Source organism: Pleuronectes platessa, chromosome 15 (assembly GCF_947347685.1).
Source record: "Pleuronectes platessa chromosome 15, fPlePla1.1, whole genome shotgun sequence".
NCBI lineage: Eukaryota > Metazoa > Chordata > Actinopteri > Pleuronectiformes > Pleuronectidae > Pleuronectes > Pleuronectes platessa.
Window position 1 is genome coordinate 15550568 of NC_070640.1, and position 23404 is coordinate 15573971.

General features: G+C 42.3%; 1 protein-coding gene across 8 annotated transcripts in view; it reads right to left on the reverse strand.

Moving 5' to 3' along the window:
- msi2b (musashi RNA-binding protein 2b) overlaps window positions 1–23404 on the reverse strand; it is a 255566-nt gene that overhangs the window by 111507 nt on the left and 120655 nt on the right. For all 8 annotated transcript variants that reach the window (XM_053442301.1, XM_053442300.1, XM_053442304.1 and 5 more), the window contains one exon: window positions 7786–7834. In XM_053442301.1, coding sequence (XP_053298276.1) covers window positions 7786–7834 — 49 coding nt within the window. The remainder of the gene's footprint in view (window positions 1–7785; window positions 7835–23404) is intronic.

Sequence of the window (23404 nt, forward strand, 5' to 3'; positions counted from 1 at the left end):
CTCATGTGCTGCGCTCAGCTGTAAGACGCCTGGGTAGGCACCAATCAGGCTGTAAATACAGGGGACAATGCGGAGGAAAGCTACCACTTCCCCTGTCTGTCTCTGTTACAGTCTCATGCACATTAGATGGAACATTGCAGTTATATGGACACACTGCTGCACCTTTTTTTTTTCTCCATGTCCTGACTTTGGGGTTTATATATTATATATCTATTTACTATCAAGATTAAACTGAGCTTGGCCGTGTAGAATGCAATTTAAAAAAAAAGGATCCATGTGTGTCCCTCACAAACAATATGTGTGCACGTCTTTATATTTAGTGTCTGTGAGTGTGTCCGTGTGGATGAGTACACCGGGTCACAGTGGCTGCAGTCTTACAGGAGGTTTAACCTTGGTAAATCCACTATTAGGTGTTCAGAGGATGATGATGTGAGCAGTAGGGCCTCCCCGATGGTTTCACTCTCTATGAGCATCCAGCAGGTCACAAATAGAGAAGCTATGGGGGTATTACAAGGTCAGGGGTTGGCTAACTCTCAATATGATGACAATTCCAAGCTGGCATTTTCATTTCCTGAAGAGACTGATTCCCCATGGCAGCTGAGACTTGTTCAAATAAGTTTGCTTTGAAGACAAAGGATTTGTAACGCAAACGTGCAGCGTGGACAAGAAAACTGTCTCCTCCACTGTGTATCTGAGTAAGAATAATACTGAATTTGTCTTTCCAATGCATACAGAATTAGAACCCTGCCCTTATTTGACAAATGTGCCTCCACAAATCTCCATTTTTTGTCCCTTTAATTTTGTCCTTCAAATGTCTTCAGAGGTGCGGCCGTGCAGCCAAGCAGCGGGAGCAGCTGATGTTTTTAATGGCACACGGTTTGTCTCCTGGTGGTGAGATAAACATGGGGAAGAGATTAAAACCCCAGGCTTTCTTCCACAATCTCCTGCCTTCATCCTCCTTCCCCTTGCAGTGGACATACAGGGCCGGCACAGCAGACTCTAATTCAAAACCAAACTCATCCGGTCCACGAGGCATACCGCGACCCGAAAAACACACATTGACTGTACTGCGACATTGGTGGAGGGGCAGACGTGGACAAATGGGCAGGAGAACACAGACAGGTGACAAGGAGACGAGGCTTCAGCACCGTTTAATCATCAACCTGTCAAAAGTGTCTCATCTGGCCTATTGCAGAATACTAGCAAGACTGTGTAGAGCCACCGCTGTAATGCCGGTATTGATTTTGAGACGAGTCTGTTGGGTCGCTAATGTCAAGATGTGGACCACAGCAAACACCCTGAAGAGGAGGAAGCAGGGCAAAAAGGCCAGGCTCTCTGCTTTCTTGCTATGCCGCCCCCCCCCCCCCCCCCCCCCCCCACCACCACCGAGGCACAGGTCGGCTCACCGAGGAGCTGATGAGCTCGAGCAGAGTGGCTAAACACATCATTTCCTTTGTCGCTGTCATTAGGCCAAGGTGAGGGGCCCTCGGGTGGAGGCAGACCCAGAGTGTATGATTAGCTCTGCCATTTAAATGACATTCACACTAATCGCCGAGATCCGGTCTGTTAAGGTGAGAGGATACAACGAGGGATCCGTCAGCTCGGAGGGCTGAAGCAATGCAAGGAAACGTGCAGGAATATCTGATTCCACTTGGTTGCGAACGCCGTGTCGATCAGTTAAGCCGGGCATCGCGGTTGATTGTTTTGTTCTGGGTCTGCGCTGCTGTACAGTAAATACAGAGCAAGGAGGAGCTGCGATCTCAACATGGGACAGCTCCTGTGGAACATACAGGGACTCTGGGTTGTTTGAGGAGGGATTGGCATCGACATTGACATATTAACCACCGAAGCAGATCTGCTCCTCTGGTAAAACAGGCCTATGCCAAGATAATGTACTCAAGCTCTGGTTTTATTCTCATGTAAAATCGGCACCGGTCATTTGCTCGCACATCTATTTGGACGAGAATTTAAAGGATCGGTTATCTTTCCTTCCCCTGGTGGAAATTCATGTCTGAAGACGAGCCATCTTTAAAACTCAAATGACCCTGCTCTCCCTCTAGCCTGAACAAAAGGATGCATTATCAAACCTCACTCTCAGCAGTGCTAGATCCATTTGGTAAACAGCCTGTGTCCTACAGTAGTAATCAGAGGGTATTTTTGAGGGATTTGCAGGCTGGCCAGGAGGCATCCGCTGGAGTGATCTCTAATTGCTAAAAGCGGAGGCCTAGACTGCCTGGCGCTCTTTTGAAGCCATCGGCAGCAGCTTCCAGCCCGAGAAGCCAGCAGGGGGAAGCTTCCTACTGGGCCACTCTCCTTTTTCTTTATTTCCTCCTCTCTCCCTCCCTCACCATGCCTTCATTCTTGTTTTCCTGCTTTTCCTTGTGCTCGGTCCACCTTCTTTTCCATCCCCCTCGTTTTCCCTTCCCATTTCTTCTCTCAATGTACTTGTTCCCGTTTCCCCTCCTCTCCTTCTCAGTCAATGAGCCAGCAATCACTTTGCAGACAGACATCCTCTGCTCAGCCGGCCATGTTCAATCCCTAGCACCGGTGGCTGATGAGGCATTGTGGTGACGTCAAACACCGCAGCTTTTCAGGGAGCAACAGTTAAACCTGTGGAGGTGCAGCGCTGCTTCCCAGGTTACAGGACTCATACTGGCAGTCTTTGTATAAAATAATGAATGTAATATGCCAAAGAGATGAAAGATAATGAGGCCAATTATTTTTTCTTCTCGCCCAGTGAGGCGGGAGAGGCAAATTTATGTCAAATAGTTGGTGTATAATGACACCTAATACCACTCAAGCCTTTGTTACAGTAGGAGCTTGTGCATCCTGGGGTAAAGACTTTAGCTCTCTAAAGCATAGTTTTCAAATTGTGACAAACACACACACACACACACACACACACTCAAAAAAACACACAACAACTATGCAATGTGATTTTGTTAGCCTTTTTGAAAGTGTGGTATATTTGTAAGCTTGGGCATACACTGGCAAAAAAAAAAAAAAAGGGAGCATCCACACACACACCGTCTCACAGAAACACAACCAGTTTTTGGGTTGTTTGGAAAGCAGCTCGCTCAGTGTGACATTGACTCCTCTGTGCCAATTCTACACTGGGAGCTGCACTTGCTGGCTTTGCTGCCAATCCAGGTAAAGAGATTACAGACACACACAATGCAGCCTTCTGTTCGTCTGCCAAGAAGAAAACCAGCCCTTTAAGCCCGCAGGAAAAAAAAGGCCCATACACAAATTCACACAGCCTTGGCCCCGTCCTTGCACAAAACCACGATTCCCTCTTCTTCTCCAGGAACACAGCTTCTAGTGTGTGCCTCTCTCACACACAGCCGCCTGGTGACTTCCACAATTCAGCCTCCATCTCTTTATCCCGGTCCCCAACACTGTTGCGCATTACTATTACTTGCATCATTCAAATAAAGAAGGAGTTTGCCTTACAATCAGTCACACAGTCATTATGATGCGACCCTAATGGGTGCTGTCTGCTTACAAACTAATGTTAAACAATATGAAAGAAAGTTACACCAGGATTGCATCATGTTCCTTAATGGTGTCATTACAAAGGTGAGAGAGAAACCTGTCTATGGCCCAAAATAGATAAGGATGCCACCTTCTATTTCTTTTTAAATCACCGTAATTAACTGAGAACTTGTTGAAAAGTAAGACCTTGATGGAAACTGCGGGGCTGACACGGGTCCTTATGAGCAGAGACTTTTGCAGAGGATGAATCAAACAATCACTGTGCTGTGCAGTTTTGACCCAATTAAAGAGCTACTTATGATTGTAAGAGAGTAATTTAGCATTGGGATTGCAATGTGTTAATTTGCATAGCATGCACTTATCCTTTTTGATTCACGTGGATTAGGCATGATGCTGAGAAGCTGCTTGTGTTACAATCAAATCAGATGAAGAGTAGGTCTATTCTTTATTATAAACGTGTCTTATAGAAAGGCTCCTGCGTGGATTAAGTGCATGGAATGATGCCACAGAGATGTGTTCATGAAGAGAGCGGTGATGAGGGAGGGCTAATTATTGTGTGGCACTTATTAAAGGATGCGTAGCGCTAGCAAGACAAAGCATTCGTCAATCATCCACTGTGCTTTTTACTTATTCAATTAAACACTGATTCTTGGGCGGAAAACGATACTCGCCACTGTGCCACTCTTTCATCACACAGTCCTCTAGGAGATGCCATTTTTATGACCTCAGCAACAAGCTCTTTGGCACCACCAATTGTGTTTGACAGTAAAAATCACATTTTAGATCATGGATCATATGTCAGCTTGCAGGACGGGGGGGTGACAGAATGATTTTGACTCAGGGCTATTTCAAACGCTTTTATTTCCCACCCGTGCAGCTCGTCCTGTCATCTGACGGGGACACGTGAAGTCATGTGGAGGCTGTTGGGAATGACGACTGGTTCGTGGCGTCTGTGCTCGCGGCCCCCGTCCCAGGGCAAAGCCTGTGTGTTTGGAGCTCACACATGCACATAATGCAATCTGGACCTCCCACACCGCTGAATAAACCATCCAGAAATAACAAGAATAATCACAAATTACTCTGTGAGATATTCCGGAAATGTACAGATTCCCGTTCTCCCATACATCACAAAATGAGTGTCAGGTGAAGAATAAGAATTTTGAAAGGCGGGCGGAGTGATGGGGACACTGCAGTAGAACGTGGAACAATGGGCGCCCTCTGGCATCAACCTCTGGACAGCCCAAGCTGCTCACCAAAGACACTGAAGTCACCCACAATGAACTGCTGCAGTGGGAAGGGAGGCTTTAGAGAGTTCAATTTCCAACACAATTGGCCGTATTCTACTCCTTTAAATGCCAGGGAGATGGTGTGCAGCGTGCGCCTTTGTGAGGAGCTTTGCTTACAGCGGGTGTCCTCTAGCAGGAGAGACAGAGGGAAAGACGGGAGGAAACGGAGTGATGACGAGGACGGGCAGGGTGCAGGAGAATGGTGTGGGACAGAAATAGTGCAACTGTGTAAAAAGAAAAGGAGGAAAGAATAAGACTGAGTGACTGGCAGAGATAGAGTCGAGAAAAAAGGGAAATCGCAGAGAGAAAACGAGAAGGGTAGAGAGTGTCTCCTCTGGCTGTCGTTTCGCCAGCCTCACGGGGACCGTCTGAAGGACAATGCTGCTGCTAGTCGAGTGTGACGTTTGTCCTCCATCCAATTCACCACAGCCCCAAAGAAAACACACTCACAATCAAGCAGTGATCATGAATCTCATATACGACAAACAACCAGAAAATACAAAGCATTAGAGCCTTATACAATCCGGCTTCTATTTAAAATAAAAAAAGCTCGCTAGGGAAAATAAAAAAAAGGCGCCGAGATAACATTAAAGTGAGGTGATGGTGAGGTCATCGCGTGAGTCACAGCAGGCCTAGTAAGAGATCACCTTTAACTGCTGTGATCTAACAGCCAGTTACGCACATCACCCTAACCTACTGTGAGTGTGCAGTCTCCACATTGTGTTTAATTAGATTACAGCACAAGAATTATTTTTACAACCTCACAAACGCTCGAGAAATAAATATTAATGTGTCAACTGATTCCAGGGACATTTGCTTCCTATTTCCTTATTTTTGTCTCGGCAAAAGCACAACAAATGTCATGCAGATGTTTTAAGGTTTTGAGACAGAGCAGGTTTAAAAGGAAGTTGCAGTGCACCTACATGTGTAAGCTCGACGTCACACTTTTATTACAGTGTGTCTGTGTTGCTGTTAAAACCTTCAAGACACAATGTACGACAAGATAGTCTCCGTGCGCTACATGGCAAAGCATTAGAGTCAGCAAGTGAACTGTTATTCTGGGGACTTATAATTATGGAAGAAGAAAAAAAGGCAGCGTGGTTTGAGAAGAATTTGCGATGTGTGACATTTGAATTGTTAAATAAAGGATGTGTTATTTCTATTGCGGGGCAGCAGGGAGAAAATGGGGATTATTTTTTCATGAATCAATCTGTAAGATAAAAATGAACACAGGTGGAAAATTGATTTGGACTGTGGGCTGCCAGATGCCCATCACTGGACCGGTGGGGGAGTGGTAAAGCGGGGCCCAGGCACTGGTTTCTCTTATCATCTATTCAGTGTCCTTTCATTTGTGGTCACGGGGCAGCTGAGCCATTAATATTACACTATCGCACCAATGGCTCCGATGAATTATTCAAATCTTCTTATGGGACTGTAATATTTGATGCAATTCATCTGGAAGACCTGTTGCATTTTTAAGATTAGAGCATCACATGCGTATCTACCGTCTCAAATTACCGTCGGACCAAATTCTGAAATGCTAGTTAGAAGAAGTCGAAAGTGCAGGAGGAGCTGCACCTGCCACCTGCCTCGGTGTCACACTCGATATAAATACGTCCGCTGTCATCAGAAAAATTGCCGCGGAGGCTGTTTCTCCATCATTGTCTTCATTTGAAGGGCATTTTGCTGCCCAGAGGCAAACGCCTAACACACTCCCCGAGCGCGGCACCCATCCCCTTCCACAGAGGGCTGGCAGTGCAGCAGACAGAGGAGAGAGACAAGCCAGAAATAAGAGGGGAAGAGAGAGAGAGAGAGAGAGAGAGAGAGAGAGAGAGAGAGAGACGGATGGGGAAGAGAGAGAAAGAGCCTCCGTCTCAAACCACACACTCACACTGGGTTCTGTCACTACAGATCAAAATCCCCTCAAAGCCATAGATCACTTCCAGTATAGTTCACATGTTCCACACTTAGAAACTGTTTACCAGACTCAAAGAGTTTGTCGGCGCAGCATTCACACATGCAGAGCACGCACAGAGACACGGATACAGTAGGAAGAGAGAGTTTGCACATAAAACAGACACCACAGCTTGCAATGCACGCCAACTGCATTTAAACATTTATACACACGGAGCGGATGAGTCGCTCGGTGCAGAAAAAATGTTTACATTCATGTGGCAAAACAGCGCTCAGCCCAGTTCAGTGAGATGCTGCGATGCCAGCTCTGCCTACAAGTGAGCTGACTAACGTGACAAACGGAGAAGTGTCTGCTCCTTTTTTCTCGTGGAAACACCTGTCAGCGCCTGTCGACTGCTCTCGCACACAGTGATGCATGGACACGTACACAGCCGGGGACAGCCTGTCTCCTGAAAGTTCCTTCAACGCACCTATGTGAGGATTCATAGCCGGTAACAGCCTCGGCACCGGGGCTCAGGATAAGTGACAGGGCCTATATGTGCTTACTGGCTGTTGAGTCTGGCTGGTTAAGTCTGGCCTGAAAGCACGCCGCCGTGGCCTTAAATACGCAACGCCGCATTGTGGTGCAGCGAGGGGACCTGTCTTTGGAAAGTCCTCTGCTTGAGAGAGAAACGTCCCCTCATCTAAGATAAGGAGCCGATGAGAGAGAGAGATAAAGTCCGTGCTTCTCCTGGGCCTTATCTGATGCTGTTATCTGACTGCACAGCACCCACCATCACACAATCTTTACACCCTTTAAGCACCTCTCTGAAACACTCACACCAGCATCATCTCAGACACACACACACACACACACACACACACACACACACACACACACTGTCTAACGCTCAAACATTCTAAACACCATACCAGCTTATTGATTACTTTGACACGCTCCTATTGTTGAACAGATGGCACACCTAATATCATGTGAAATGGAACTGTTCTGTGTTATCTCATGGGGAAAGGACGCAGAATGACTATTTTCTCACCTTTTCAGAAAAAGACAAAAATGGAGAGACACGAGAACACAAGCCGTGTTACTTACCTCTATGTCTGTTAGTAGTCTTATCGAACATAAGCATGGCGTCGTCAACCTGGAAGACACAAGAGGAGGTGTGACATTAGCTCAGGTCCTTCATGTCCTTTTCACCCCATTCAATCACATCTCATCACACTGTAATTATTCCTAGAATATAGATTCCCACTGATTTACAAGTAGTTTGTTCTCACACCGCTACGTAATCATTCTGCGGCCACAGGATTATTGTCAGGTTACCATTCTCTGTAGTTGGTAATTTGAATGATACGGGGCTTTAAGCAATCTCATTGCATGGATTAAAATGTGAGTGAAATGTGTCAAAGAAGGGCAGGAAATTAATATTAATGACAAGCAAAGGGGGGAAAAAGGAGAATTGTGTCGACAGCCTGTTTATTGTGATGAACACTGATGTCCGGTCTTGGGGAAAGTGACTGATGGAAACAATCCCCTAAGTGAGCGTGAGAAAAAAGGGATCCTTCCTCATCTCGCAGCCGCAGCGGCAGCAGCTTCTCCCATAATATCATCCCTCATCATGTCCGATAATGCCACACACAGACAGACAGCGTTTCTTCTTCACCTATCCCTGAAAAACAGATCTCCCACACTCACTCTGCTCCCTATAACTTTGAAGAAATGCTCATTTAAACTGTGATTTTGTCTTGGGAGAATAATAAGAAAAAAAGGACAGAGGAATATCGAGAGTAGCAGCAGCAGCAGACAGAAACAAAGAGGGAACACTCTGCACCATTTTCTCCCTGGTTATGGTCTCTAGGAAAGCGTAACGGCATACCGTGGAGGCTCGGTGCCGTGCGGGGGGGGGAAAGATGTGCACACAAGCATGCGCCTGTGTTTTTCATAGGAGGGTGACAAAGCTTCAGGAGGCGATAGGAAGAGACAAGAATAGGGGTCTCACTCAAGCTGAACTGTCTGATTGGATAAAGAGAAGTGCCTGGCAGCCAGGCAGACTAGTACTGGCACACTGTTCCTGCCACCCTCCTGCCACACATTTGGCACACGAGACGTTGGCACAGCTTGTAGGGCCCAGTTACTCATTGCACGGCTTGCAGGCCACATGCAGCACACTTTTATTTGCACTTCCCAAAAAAAACTTAAAAAAATGTCCAAACATAACCAGTAACAGTCATCTGGAGTTGAGGTAACTTGCATACACAGTATATGGATTTAACTGGTATTTCCACTGGTGGACAAGAATGTCCAGCTGGATTAAAATAGTAGCTGGGAAGCAGGAAGGAGGGGCTCACCAACAATGTGTCTAGCATATACTTAAAGTAACAATGGTACAAAACTGCATTTCATTTATTTTTTTTCCTAACTACAGCATTTATATAAACAGCTCATTGTCATTTAAAGTTTAAGTTAGTGGTGAAAGGTGATACGGCATTTAGCACTGTCGCCCCACAGCAAGAGGTTGAATCCCGGTTTGACCAGGATCTTTCTAATGCATGTTCTCACTGTGTTTGCATGGGTTTTCTCCAGGTAATGCGGCTCCCTTCAATATACTGTCAACCTGTCCCGGTTGCACCCTGCCTCTCACCCACTATCATCAAAGATTGGCTACAGCTCCCCTCGAGACCCTCAAAAGGTTGAGCAGTATGTATAATGGATGGATGGATGGATTCCTGCAGTGTTTGTGGTTCAGGAGGTTATTAGAAGTCAAATAATCTGCCAGAGTCCCCCAGCAGCGAGGAAATATAGGTTTAGGTGATCAAAACCAGGGAAAACACTGAATCAGGTGAAGCAGTTTAACTTAAAAATATCCTTGTTTCTCCTCTATAGGGCGGAAACTGGTCGTCTGCCGGGGCTCAGCTTGTTTCTCAAATAACTAAGGATCCAGACATTTGTTGAGTTAGAGCATTCATCAACCTAAAGGTTAACGTTTTAATGTTGCAAGTATAAAATGAGATGGTGACTTGACTTGAAGGGTAAGAAAACCGACGGTGTGAATGTGTGGGAAACTCTCACTTGTGCTCACAGAGAGGATTGTCACTCAGTACACAGAACTAAGCTCCTGAAGTGGGTGGGGAATCAGGGCCTACAGGTGGAAGGATGTTAATAATACCACCTTATTAAAAAGAGTTTGCTCCGAATGTGTGCAACAGTGAGCAGAGAGCGTCACGTGTGAGTGAGCAGTGCAAAATATGTTGTGTTTAACTAGTCGGGTTTGCTCCATCTATTGTCCTGAATAAACACTGAAACTAGAGCCTCACTAACTCTATGTGAGGTTTAACAGCAATCTTTTGAAAACAAGACATAAATTAACTGTCAAGTGTGAGAATAAATTAATCACCTTGCAATTTACTAATAAAGTTGTTAATTTTCCTAAATTCCTATATTTTGTTGCAGCAGACAAGTTTGCTTTGTTACAGAGTGCAATCTGATGCCTGCACGGTGGAAAAACATATAAAAGTGGTGAACAAATAAACAGCTGCCAAGCAATACCACCCGCAGCAACAGTTTTATAAAAAAAGACATTTATATTGTCCCGTAACCTAACCCCTATCTCATGCCCTGGAATCTAATGAAAATCGCATTAAAGTGGCAAGAAGTAGAATAACTGGAATTTGTCGTGCAGGGGGATGTGATTTCATTGCAGGAGGATGAAGAACACGGAGACACTTTTGGATGGAAGGTTCCTCCACTGTCACATTCAGTACCTAGCCAGATAATTATACTGTTCTGGAATTAAATTGAAATAGAGAAAACTTTCTTTCAAATCTTTTTTTTTTTTTTCCACTGGCTGAGAACACAAGGAGCAATTTATAACATCGCCACATTTGACAGCGTGAAAAGCTTCACTGGAGAGCAAAGATGGGACGTGTGTTTACCAACTATGGTAAACATTTAGTTAGACAAGAATGGTCAACAGCTCGTGGTCATTTGCACGGGAGGCAGAAATGTATTGCATTTGACTTCTGTCATCTAATATCAATAATATTGATACAACAGTCTGTCGTGCACAAATCAGCACGAAGTGTAGATCGAATCACCGGCAGAGATTTGTGCTTGTTTTCTTCAAGACTTGAGTGGTGGCGCAACCTTCTAACACAAACTGTGATGACAACTGTTATGATGTAAGTAACCATTTTGTTTATAGTTTAATATGAGATGTGGTGTTGAGTTGAAGCTCATTAAAATACAAACTAATACTCTCAATTACCTGCCAGAACATAACACTGTTAAAGATTTATGTACTAATACGTAATGAGTTTGTTTTGTTAGGTAGCTCAACCAAAATCACTTCATTGAAACGTCTGCCAAGGAGGTTTTGTATCAACTGTTTTTTGGTCCGTTGGTTTACATGACCACGCATATGATGCTAGTGAATAGAAAAGTATATGTGAGTGCAGAACCATAATCGTGAGAGAGCATTTCCACTTTGCCAATAGGGTTGGGTATTGTTTAAATTTGATCAATTCCTATTCTGATTCTGTTTATCGATTCCAGTTTTTATTGATGCCCCATTTCGATTCCAAAATGTTTATATAAGAAAAAAATGATTTATTGGACTGGACCAATCAACCGATTTGCTTCATGTTACACAGGGACAACCGTGGTTTTGCCTTGTGGTAGACAGGCAACATAATAAAAGAAGACCCAAACTAATCATCTCAGAATCTTATCAGCCATGCTCAATCTCTTTAACCAAACTGTGTAAATTAGTAGTAACCGAGAGAGATCCAATGTTTAAACTTGTTGCCTTGAAAATACTGGTGTTTCAATGAACCCAATAACACAGTCATATGTATGGATAATTAGTGGAAGAAAATGTTCTAACTGCCGCTGTAAACTAATGTTTATCAATAATGGTCAACTTTAAGATATCTGATGAATATCAATCTCTCATATACTCCATAACAACAGAGTGGATGCATCAGTAGCAGTTGAACCATTTGTGGATAATAACGTTTGGAGCTGCTTGTGGTACGTCATTTTTTATAGGAAACCTACTGACATAATTCGTCCAAGTCATGTTAGTCAGCCTTACATTGAATGCCAGCAAGAACGTTGTGTTGCTGCCGTAGCAGCTCGTTCTCCCCCTAACTCTACCGGAGGTGCTAGCGAGGTGCTACTACCGCTAGCTGAAGATGACACACTCTGGCTCAGGGACAGCAGGACATTAAATGCTGTACAGTCTTTCAGATCGACGCTGTGCTGCCTTTAGTATTTGGTGAGCTTCGATGTGCAACCTGACGTTTGACTTTTTTATCGAAGCCAATCTTAGCCACGTTATCCATGCATGCTAGGTCTTGCTGAACAAATGGACAGGCTGTGTGACGTAGTCTTGTAGACGGGTCCTGGCAGATACATAAGGTGTCCTTGCAGTTTAGGTACCGATAAGGTTCGGTTCTAATTTGACCCGTTCTCCCCTACGTGGTTGCAACCGCTTAATACCCCCCGACAGTTGCTTGCTCATCAAGTTGAAATTTGAGAATTTTGAGGTGGGGATGAAATTGCAACAACAGGATCGATTTTCCAGGGAATAGTGTATGGATCGTGATGGGAAAAAAAAAGAAGACATATTTAGTGGACTGGAATCTATGTGTGTGTCCAATCTGGTTTGGTTCAAATTAATTTAAGAGGGCTGATGGGCATTTGTGTAGGTATCTGCTCTACTGAGATCCATTCTGGTTGTGATTGCTACAAATAATATTGCTACTTTGTAAAATGAAAAGTGGGGTATTAATTGGAGAGTATGACACAATGTAAATGTGTGAACTGTTGTTGTGACATTAAGAGCGGACGTCTAACCTGTCGATGAGACCCATACCTCAAAAAACACAAGTTCACAGTGAAGCACTGATGGGCACTTTAACAGAGGTGCACATCATGTGAGGGTCACACTTCAGCAGGTCATACAATACAGTATTGGCCCTCGTTCTCTCTCTCTCTGGCCCATTCTCTCTCTCTCTCTCTTCCCCCCAGTCTGTCTCTCTCACTCACTGCCTCTTGCGGAGTCTATAGAACCATCTCCCGTGCTTCAGGGCTTTTCAATGTAGTTATTCAAGCAGAACACAACTGTGTGCCTCCATCTGATAGAAGGTTAAGGACCTCTTCACCGCTCACAAAAAAGCCCACCACACAGAGGTGAGGCCAGGCTCACCTCAGGGAAGAAATCTTTCTCTGTCCTCCTCCTCCTCCTCTTTCACTCTTCCTTTTCTCCTGGCTCGGTGAAAAGAAAGGTTCAAAGGATAATGGCTGTCTTATCACTATGTAAAAGGGGAATGGGAACTCCAGCGAAGTGCCCGGCCTTTTGTGACAATGAAGAAAAGAGCAAAAGTCTATTTCACCGTGGTGTATGCACTGGAACAGTCCACGGCCACTTAAAAAGCGAAGGAGGAAGACAGTTGGGGCCAGAGGGCCGGGCAGCTCTTTAACTAGACCTGCAGCAAATACATCTGAACCAAATAACCTGCTCTTAAAAAAGACCCGGCAGGATATGCTGGGTATGTCAATTGTTGGCTTTCGAGCAATTTAACTCTTAATCAAAATTCAGAAGCTGGTGATATGATACTGGTTTCCTTTTTGTGTTTTGATCCCATTCTATAAATCACTTGATTCAGCAGGTATTAGTTAGAATTAAGAAAGAAATCTATACAAAGTAAAAGAAAAATAATGCTATAGAGACAGTGGCAGTAGATGTACTAGTGGGATATCAATATAAACTTAACAGTTTTGGGAGGCAGTGAATGTTTTTGATTTGATGAATCATTCAGTCAAAGAGCTGAATGAGTAAGTTTGAGACATATTGTATTATATTTATCTCAGCTAAGGACGTTACACAAGATTACGCAAAAACTATAGAACCGATTTTATTGAAAGTTGGTGGATGGAAGGAGTGAGGACAAAGAAAGAACCACCAAATTTGTTCTGGATATTTTTTTATGTTTCTTTAACATTGTGAGATTGAGCATTGTGCAATTTGTGACCTTCTCAAAAAATAAAGATCGTGATGACAAGAAATCAGGCACACATACAAATGGCTTTGGCTTGATTGAATTTAAGAGGACTGTTGGGCCTTGGCGGAGGTATGGGCTCTACTGGGCGCCTTTCCAGCTCAGACTGTCTATGTTATTTCTTGGAAGTTATTTAATTTTAAATGTTAAGGTTTTATTCATTCAGTTGACAGAGGCGAGCTGTGACCTGGTGCTGCAGTGCCAACGAGTTTGGCTTCTACAGATGTAAGAAGTTTAGATTGTGCACTTGACCTACTTTTCTTTTCTTTAGAAGAAAGACAACCACTTGTCTGGTATGTTTTTTTGTATTATTTTTGTGAAAGTCAAGGTTTGTCAGTAACTTTCCTGTACTGCAAAGATCAATGAGTGTTAATAGACAGAAGTGGCTCCATTGCAGTGGTATACACTATACAAAACTTGTTTAAAGATCATAAATTAATGGATTAAATTGGTTTATGTACTGCCACACCCCAATGAATGGCTCATTGAGTAGATAAGGTTGTTTTTTCATCCATAACATAAACGTGTGAGAAAGAAATGCAGCTGATTGGCAGATGGTGTCAGAAAACTCAGATGAACCATGTGACACTGCAATAACATTTGCACATTTTGCCTCCAATGTGGTTGTGCCTCAAGCTGAACAATACCTGAGTGAGATGTTGATGTGAACCAACAGAAGGTGTGAGGCTTACAGGTAATGCAGATCGATTCGAAGAACAGCACGACATGATGTCGGCCGACTTGAAAGCAACGTGTCAGTGACGCTCTACATAACCCTGGTGTAACAACATGGAGAAAAAAAGGCACCAATCCTGTTCCTGTCATATGCCATGAGACTAAACTCCACACCGGCAACATCTGCAACCCTCTTGTGTCTGTATAACCCCATATGTTTGAGCAACCTCGGAAAAAATGCATAATAATTCAAAAAGGACTGTTGTGTTGAATGATGAATTATGTATCAAAGGACACAGGCATCAATAAAGGCTAATGTGCTCTGTTTCTGGACAGAAAAACAGCAGAGGTGCCGGGTGACAGGGGGAGATTTAAGAGCTCTGGAAATGAATTATGACAGCGATTTAGATAGGTGTCAAATGCACATTTACATTCAGCCCACGGCTTAAGGCTATCAGAGCAGCTTTCCTGCAATTTGGGGGTGACACTGATATACATCATATCTGATGCCAAAGGGACGGAGACATGAACCACAGATAGCGTGACCTGGGCCTGGCTGCGCCCATCCTCTTTTTGTTCAAGGCTTTGGGGCTTGTTTCTGACCCAACGTGGCTTTTGTATTTAGTGCACAGGGATTTTTTTCTCGCCCTCATTGCCTTCATCCATTACATTTGCTATGAACATCACTTTTGGCTAAGTGGAAAGAAAAACATTGTCGGGCGATTGTGGTGTCAGTTTCGGTATCAGAGATTACTGGGATTTGTGTTCACCCTGGCAGCACGCCGGTCGGTGCTATTTGCATGGCTTCATCAGATGATGTCAAGAAGAGCAGATTATTTTGAAAAGCTTACAGACTGCTTTAGTCTATGTGTGGCTAATTTAACTTTAAAAAAAAATCCTATTTTTTATTCCACCTACCCGAGGTTGGCGTAAAATATTCTGAACCAAATTGCAATTATGCACAACGACCCGTGAAAATTATGTTGGGATATGAGATATTCAGTTGTTGCACGGTGAAAAAAGCTTTGTCCAACCACAATTACAACATCACAATGAGCATAGCTACAGGAGCACATTAACTTCCATCATGGTGCAGTGAGAGGACCACACTCGTCAAGATGAGACAATTCAATTCTGTTCAACTAAAAATTGAGGAGCAGGATTGCTCATACCGATTAACATCTCGTTCATTACTTTGTTTAGTCAAGAGACTCATTAGACTTCTCCTTTCAGAATATGACTTCAGTAGGTTATGTAAAGGAAATAATCAGAGCGGTGTGAATCGACTGGGATTCAGCCAGCAGCTGGGTCCTGGGGACTGCTGCCAAATGTGTAGATGGACCGATGTACAGAAAACAGCCGGCACGTAGTTACCGAACTACTTGGGGAATCCCACATTGAAAAATTTTATTCAAACATTTACAAGTGCTATTCGGCCATAAATGATAAAAAAGAAACCTAATTAGGGGCAGAGACATGAGTGCTTCTCTCAGCTTGGAGTTTTGGCAGAGCATGAGAAACTGTCTTTTAGGATTAAGTATATTTGGAAATGGCAAAAGCACGTTAGTCACATTTAAAGCCCTTGGAACTTGTAATGATCAGGTAACAGTCTCTTTATATGCCATCTACCTGTATTTACAATACATCAAATATGCTCCAAATTGTTATCTATATGATTCTGAGATATCTTTATTTGTTAATTAAACAAAATACAGGTGATATGAGCAATTTCTATCCTAACAAAAAAACAAATGCATGTTGGGTAGAGAGAGTGTCCAGTGTTAAGCCCCCTTATGTCTCTGAGCAGGACCCCCATTCTCTGTCTTTTAGAGGGAACGTGCCCCATAGCCTCGCTTTGGAAGAGGTAAAGAGGGCAAAAAAAAAAAAAAATCCCTGCAGAGATCAATGAATTAGAATTATCACATTATCATTATCATTACCATTATGACAGATGAGGGTCACGGTCAAGGAGAAAGCTCAGCTGGCACTGCCCCTTCATCAACAATCCCTTTGCAGTGCGGAGCATCTAATATTCTATTACAATGGTGGCAATTAACAGAGAAATGATAGCGACCCAGTGACAATGGACAAATTTGTGACAACCCTTTCAATTGTTCTTTTGTAGAGGAAATCTATATCATTGTCTGGGAACGTTGAGCTGCAATGTGCTGCATCCACGCTTGAGTGCTTTTACAAGTGTTGGTTTAACAAGGAGCAGGGGGCAAAATTTTAGCTCCCTATAAGCTCTTGCAATTACACAAGGGGGCAAAAGGGACACTGTTCTTAAGCGTGAGCCCGGATGGATGAGCCAGTCTTTTTTTTTGTTTCACTTCCACAGCAGAGGCCAAGCCAGCTGTGTTTAATCTGGAACACAAGCTTTCTTTCCCAAAAGGAATATTCCTTATTATAATGAGTGGCACCCCTCAGCAGAACTGATAAAAATGCACGGCTAGAGTGCAAACACACAGACCACACACACACACACCACACACACAGATAGATAGAAAAAGGCAGAGTGATGTAGGGTGAAGAGGAGCTTATCTGCTGTCTTCTCCGTCTTCTCTGTCTACCCCGATTATCTTTATTTGTCTTAGTCAATATCTCTGTTTTATAGTTTCTTCTAGTTATCCCAAACTCTTCATCTTGTTTACGACTATTATTTTTCCATTCATGTCAATTTACATACTAATTAGAAAAAGCTATGTAAAGTTTTCCATTATATTTTTGGAAAATAGAAAACAAGGGGAGACACAAAGACAACCCCGGCAGTGGGACATTTTAATTAATAAGAGACATGTGTTATATCCTATACTGTACAAATTATACAGACATGCTCAGCATGAAAAAATTCTCAAAGTATGACCTAGTCAAAGATACAGGACTTAACACATTTCTACAATGTCTTATCCCAACATGAGCACTTGTTAGTTTCATTCTGGGGAGATATCATTATCACAGACTGTTTAGAATGCATGGCGGGGACGTCTGGAGATGCAGAGACATCACTATCGCTTGTAAACTTTCTAGGAATTTCCCTGGTGCACTTGCCATTTTTCTCTGCAGGGGGAGCCTCTATCTCCTCTGCTCATTTCTACCATGCTGCAATAAATAACTTGTTTAAGTAAAAAAGTAATGTTTAAACATCTGCATCTGAAAATATAAATTATTTTGCAAACTTCACTGACTGATAAGTTGCTAACTAGTCAATACGTAAGTAATGTTAAGATGATTGTAATTAACTTAATTCACAATCTCAAAGATGGATGACATGTCAGCTCTCTTATAGTGCAGCCAAATCGACTGGATTGCCCCCTTGTGGCTGGCTGCTGTATAGGTCATAAAGCCTGCTTTATCCATGTTAGTGGATGGAACATGGGCTTAATTGAAAAGTCAAAATAAAACATTCATAACAATTTCTGCCATTTTAGGTAGTTCTTATCCCACTGGTATGTTCAAAATATTAATGTTCTACTATGTTTGGCTTAAACTAGTTATTTGACCTCCAACCATGATATTTTAGCTTCAGTTTGACACAACGGGAGGAAATAAAGACACATTGTTCATCTTTTTAAACGGTGTATGATATAAAAACCGAAGAACAATGCTCAGCCAGCTAGAGTTAGGAGGAGCAATGCAAGTTTTGCTGTATATTCACAGATCTTAGCTGCTATGGCTCAGAAATAGCTGTCAACATTTGTCAAGCATCACAGCTTGTGAATATTTTATTTTTCATATGTAGCTGGATGAATGTGAGGGGAACAAATCCAGTGCTGTGATTGGTCCAACCGCTCTTGCTTTACAGCATGCTGGATGTTTGCGATGGAAATCGGCATCCTAGACAGTGTGTTCTTTAGAGTGACACATTTAACCAGTGTGCGTTAATATTAAATGTGTAAACATTGGCAGATATGCGCCATGAATGAAGCCCACTGTATTGCAACACAGGGAATAAGCTTTGAGGGTTCATGTTCACCACTCATCTATTTTTTATACCTAATTACCCAAAAAATGATAGCAACAGAAATATGCGATTCAAGTGTTTTACGGCAGTCATCCGACAGAAATGATTGTGTATGTAATTATTAATGATATACACCATGGGCTGAATGTCAACACTTATTCCAGTAACTTTCCTTCATGTTGACATTAACAAAATGGCTTGAGAGGAACACTCGAGGAAGACAATTCCTCATATCTGTCAGGAATTACATATTTATGAGGTCCCCTGCTCAGCATCCAAGGAGGTCGCTATGGTGATACAAACTGATGTATATTCTAACGCTGAACTTTGTGTGTCAAAGAATGCCTGAGAGCATTGTTGAAATGGTTAGGACAGATCCTACCACAGCGCTCTGTGCAGCTTTCAGATCAGCAAATACACAATTAAAACGGCAGTCATGCTGAGGCAACTCTAATCAATGTAGTGTTACAAAGAAATGTAATGAAAGGATGATGGAGTGATGCCTTCAGGACACTGCTGTATTGTTAGGGAAGACCGTAACACTGTTGTGGCAAAACAACATTTTATAAGCACATCTATTGATGGCCAAGCCGGCCTCAAAAATCAGATTTTCTTGTAAACAAACCATATTTCTGTTAAATACTATTTTGCGTCGGCTGTAGTCTTGGCCAATTATGCATTATACAAATGTAACACTGTCAACCAGGGAGTCTTGTTTACCTTGGAGCGTTCTTACTTTCAGGTAAGATGACAATTAAGGTGGATGCTGTCGTGTTCCATCCTTCAAATCAGCGATGCATATTACCGTGTATATTGTATAATTTGAAAAGCAGCCTGGACCTTTTCTTATAGCATGAAAATCCAGCCCCAGACGGCTTTGCAGCTCGGCTTAGGGGTGATATATTGCTCATTTAAAACTGCCACTTTGACCCTTTAACGCAAAACAGGAACTCATCTGTAAGGTTCTTCCTTCCTTTAAGAATGGGACTTCAGTATGTTGTTATGTCTGGCCTTGCGTTTGGCCTCACAGAGGCATGTCCACACAGTTGAGCTCAGTATGCTTGAGGAAGTAGGCCTTGGCCTCGTCCATCAATCTGCCTGTCTTCCTTTGCCAAGCTGCAGGGAACTACCCATTATGGAGTCATTTTATTAATAGGGCCCCTTTCCTCTCCGCCACACTCTTGCAGAATGCCTCCTCATTCTGTCAGAATGGAGTATGCCTGCAAGCTACCTCCATGAAACTGCAGCACCAGGGCCCTCCCTCATTCTCCCATGTGAAAGCGCAGGCTGGGAAATATTGTGCTTTCAAGCTAAAATAGTATTTGGAGAGGTGAGCAATCCCTAAGCCCTAGAGCAAACAGTTTAACATTGAGGACTTATTTAAAATGATGTCCTCCCTCCTGGAAAAGCCAATCAGATTTTCTTCTAGTAGACACACACACACACACACACACACACACACACACACACAAACACACACACACAGACACATTCAGTGTGAGGGAAGGCTGAGAAGAGGTTTGTTTTATTGGGCGCATGGGTTGAACATGTGAAGAGGCTGCAGAGGATCAAAGGGATTACACTAGAATAGTTATTGTGGGGTCAGGTACAAAACGTCTATTAGAGAGATTGCCCTTTTAAAATAGAATGTGTTTATCAACCTCGAATAATTTCTTTTTTTTATCAATGTGATTCTTTGGAATTCAAATATTCTGACAGTCAACATTTTTTTTTATTTAAGGTTTTGGAGATGCTTCTCGGTTTCCATTGCTAAACCAGTAAAAGAGAAAAGGGTCATTTCCGCGGACTGACACATTAAGGTGCTACCAACATTTAAAGCTTTTACAATAACAGGCCTGGATACTCATCCCCATCAATTTGAGGCATAAATCAGCCCTATTAAAAATCAACTGTGTCTACATAGCATAAATTGTTAAGTTGATTATCCATACGTGTTCGCTTAGGGTGAGGCAAATTCAATATTTATTAGTTTTACAGTTTTAAATTCTGGTCAAAATCAACAAACTGAAAATGAGATCTGTGGGGGAGTCAGTGTTACAGCTCAGTGGTTCACTGACAAACTGTCTTAGAAGGTTTTCAGTTTTCTCACAGGCGCACACATCCACCCCTCCATCCATCTTCTAGTCTTCATTTAATTATCTGCATGTGCGAGGTCAAAGGAAGACTAATGAATGAAACACAAGTATTAATGCTATATACTGAGAGAAATTATTTAAAAAATCACTTTATTACTATATGTAGTACTACTAATACTAATAGATATAGAAAAGTATTAATGCTAGCTGTAATTAACACTTATAGTACTACTTATATAAATTGGAATTCATTTTTTTGCAAATACTAATAAAAATGAAACACAAGTATTAAGTTCACTAAATCCACAAAACTATTACTACATGTATAATTACTACCTAAACTAATGGGCTTAATCAATTATTCATTATAATATCATTAATAACTAATATTTCCATTACACCATCTATTAATACTATTTTTAGGTTTGCAAATATGCATTATTACACTGTTATTATTAGGATCTTAATTTCAGTTTCATTAGACATTGTTTAAAATATTTTGGTGAATAGATTTTTTCAATTATCTCCATTATAACTAACACCTGCTACTAATGCTGCATTCACTGAGACACCAGGGAAACGAGTGCAGCTTCAGCAAACACGGAACATGTCAGTCATACAATGGCAGGAATGAACAAACATGTTCATATTCAATCAGCGTATTATTGAAATGAGAAGTCTCTGTGCGGCACAGTAAAATACACAGACACGTTCACGGCCGTGAAATACCAGCTCTCCTCTTCAGAGTCAAGGAGCGACCTGCTGCACCTGAACCGAGTCTGAAAGAGAGCGAGTCGTTCTCGGAGAGAAACAGTTTCTTTGCTCTTTTCCACATGTGAATCTAAGAGATGGCCTTGAATTGGAGAGGTCGATATCAGCTCCTTTGTTGGTGATGAGAACACTCAGGAATGCAAAGGGCCCCTGCTGCACCTCCGCCGCTGTCTGAGCTTTAACTAAATGACACAGCTAGTAATGCCTCTGAATAACCATCTAGAAAATAAAATTTAATAACAGACTTTCTGTATTCATGAATCAGTGAACGCGCTCAATGACAGTATGCTCTCATGTTCACAGGTCCGATGAACATAAATCTCCCTTTGGAGACAAGGTGTGCATTATGTACTTTGGTATCAATAGGTGAACAAGGGGGATAGAATGAGCTGCTAGCTCGAGCTGAATAACATTCATTTCACTCACAATGGCCACCGTCCCTAATACCTGCACTGTTTTACTTAGATTAGGCTTAAGCTTTTTTTTTAAAGGCCATTTCAATAATTTGACATTTCTCCACAGAATGAGCACAGATAAAAAACTTTTCTTTTTTTTGGGCTCCTTTTCATGCAAAACACTTTCATCTGTCATTTCACGATAGCCCGTCTCTCTTTGTCAGCACAAATACGGGAGCCCCCATTTGAATACGGTTACACATCCCTCTATTTATTAAAGCTTGGATTAACATGACAGGAAGTTTTGTCTGGGGGCTCTTTAAGATGGCTCAGAGAGGCAATCTGGTGACAGTAATAGGATCCAGCTAATATACTTGACTGATGCTCCTTTCCCAGTATTATAAAGCAGAACAATGGGAGAGGGGTACTGGGAGTGAATACATTGTGTTTTGTAATAGTGTGTGTCTGTGTGTGTGTGTGTGTGTGTGTGTGTGTGTGTGTGTGTGTGTGTGTGTGTGTGTGTGTGTGTGTGTGTGTGTGTGTGTGTGTGTGTGTGGGTACGCTAATCAGCTAGAATACCATCACTTAGCAAATATAAGAAGAGCAGAAGAAATAAAAATACTAAAGGTCACAGAGCAACTCCGTCACGACAACTATGCCACAATTAACTGAACAGACAAAGGTGCTGACATTAGTGAGAGCTATAATCATGTTTTAACTCCGGTCTCTGTGAATTTGTAGAGATTTGTTAAAGGTTGGCTTTAGGAAAAATAAACAGTAATTCTTCTCATTACCGCTCTTCTTCCGCTGATACAGTCCTTTACTTTGATGAATGTGTTTGGGGAATAATGGTCCTTATGAGTGCAGGCATTCACTCTCTTTTTATTGTTTGTTGGTTTTCTACTTTTTTATTCAATGAATATACACATTCTTAATATAGTATTCATATTTTTGTGAATAAGGAGCTGACAGTTAAACATTCAATGAAACTTATACAAATGAGTAATGATGAAACATGAAAATTGAGCTGCAGCAATTAGTCGAATAATCGATCATCTGGTCTGATGAAAATTAAATGATTAATTGTTTAAGTCGGCTTTCGGGCAAAAGTATTAATCATTTGATGGTTACAGCTCTTGTCTTGACATCATAGTAAATTGAATATCTTTAGGTTTCCCAATGTCGGTCGAACAAATCAAAACATTCGGTGACATCACCTAACTGTGCTGTATTTTGAAAGAAAGAGGACTTCTGAATCTGAAATTGAATAGGCAGATTAATCAATAAAACAAATTTCTCAATTTTTTTTACATTTTATGTTGTAGGAATGAACAGGAAATATTTCAAAGTCATTAGTCATTTGCTTTGAGTATTGTGTATTTGATTTCTGTCACATTTGGCAGCCCTGCAACAAATTTCACTATGATCCATGACTTTTGTTTCTTCTGTGGCTAAATCTAGTTCTGTCAATATCAGTATGCCAAGAGGCGCTCGCTTGTAGACATTTCCATATGTCAGATTTCTGCTCTGGATGGAAGGTGTGTGTGAGTGAATGTGTGTTTGAGTGAATGTGTGTGGGTGTGTGTGTGTGAGAGCTGGGTAAGCGGATCAAACACACATCTGTCTGAGAGATAGAGGGGAATGTGTTTTTCCCCCAAACCTCTCAATACTAATTAACAATCCACTGATAGTGGCCAAATGCCAACTGTCATTAGCACCCTAAACAACAGAGGCACACAGATGTAGACGTGC